Here is a 1,129-nt window from a genome sequence, read left to right as displayed (position 1 = left end):
GTTCAGCCGGCTGTCGACCAGCAGCCCCAAGTCCTGGGGGAACCAGATGGTTCCACAGACTAAGCTGAACTACCCTAACACACCCGAACAAGCTTTCTATGTTCAAGAATCTTCTTTCACAAATCTATGTTCTCAAATCTTTTTTCGCAACGTTCTCATAGTATCGCTGTCATCTGAATTGTTTCAACCCTTAACCATAAATAACAGAATTTTTTGACTAAAGTAAATTTGTCTTGTACACGCAAATTTATTTCCCTTGGGAAAGCCTGATACATAGTGAATATATAAACAAAGAGGCAAAACTGCAAGTGGAAAATAGGCAATTATTTTAAATCTACATTGTGATTACTCACCAGTTTGTTATAAAAAGATACAAAACCATAGCCTTTTGACTTTCCAGTTGCCATATCTTTAACTACCCGTGCATCCCTGTGAAAAGAAGCACAGCTATATGAGGGTAATATTAATAACCTGCAAAATAAAAACTAAAAGGAACCACACACACTGTATTGTGAGCATAATTTTTTCTTATAAATTCAGTTAGCCCTAAAACTACAGTCATTCCTGAACTCTCCCTATTGCTTCTTTACCTGTTAGAAAAAAGCAGTAGGACAAAAAAAATAACATGTAATAAACATGCAACCTATCCACATAACCTATACTGGCTAAAACTAGAATGTTCAAATTTGAAGTATAAGAGAAACAAAGTTTCCTTTTCTAATATTCTATTGGCTAGGGTCGTCTAAGGTTTACTGTTCTATAAATTACTGTAACAATTCTATCTAATTTACCATGCATTTTCTAAATAGTTAAATGTCTTCTGCCTAGTGATACAAAATATATGAAATATTAAAAAATCGAAAAAGAGGAAAAAATAGGAATTAAAAGGCATACATGGCCTGTTAACAGATTTCTTTATTTTTCTTGGTCAATTCTCTACCATCATTTTGGAGTTTGGGTAGCTGTAAATTTTGAAAAATTGACATTTTCAGAAATTTAAGAAAGGAGAATAAAACTAACAACAATGCTAAGCACACCAGTACGAAAACAACAAATTTACACAGAAATTTTAGTGAGTAAGTTAAAATGATTGGAAATATAGAACTGCACTGAATATAGAATGTTAAAA

The 1,129-nt window shown here is 32.8% G+C and overlaps 1 protein-coding gene across 1 annotated transcript in view; it reads right to left on the bottom strand.

Annotated features, from left to right (window-relative positions):
- Nucleotides 1-353: 353 nt before the first annotated feature.
- The window catches only part of LOC104083279 (nucleolysin TIAR-like), a gene marked incomplete at its 3' end in the record, with an annotated part of 6,410 nt that continues 5,634 nt past the window's right edge, over nt 354-1,129 (bottom strand). Inside the window, exon 5 of the mRNA XM_009586703.1 lies at nt 354-429. Within this exon, the coding sequence (XP_009584998.1) occupies nt 354-429 (76 nt within the window). The remainder of the gene's footprint in view (nt 430-1,129) is intronic.

The sequence above is a fragment of the Fulmarus glacialis genome, unplaced genomic scaffold (assembly GCF_000690835.1).
Source record: "Fulmarus glacialis isolate BGI_N327 unplaced genomic scaffold, ASM69083v1 scaffold31541, whole genome shotgun sequence".
NCBI lineage: Eukaryota > Metazoa > Chordata > Aves > Procellariiformes > Procellariidae > Fulmarus > Fulmarus glacialis.
This window is presented reverse-complemented; position numbering and strand designations above follow the sequence as displayed.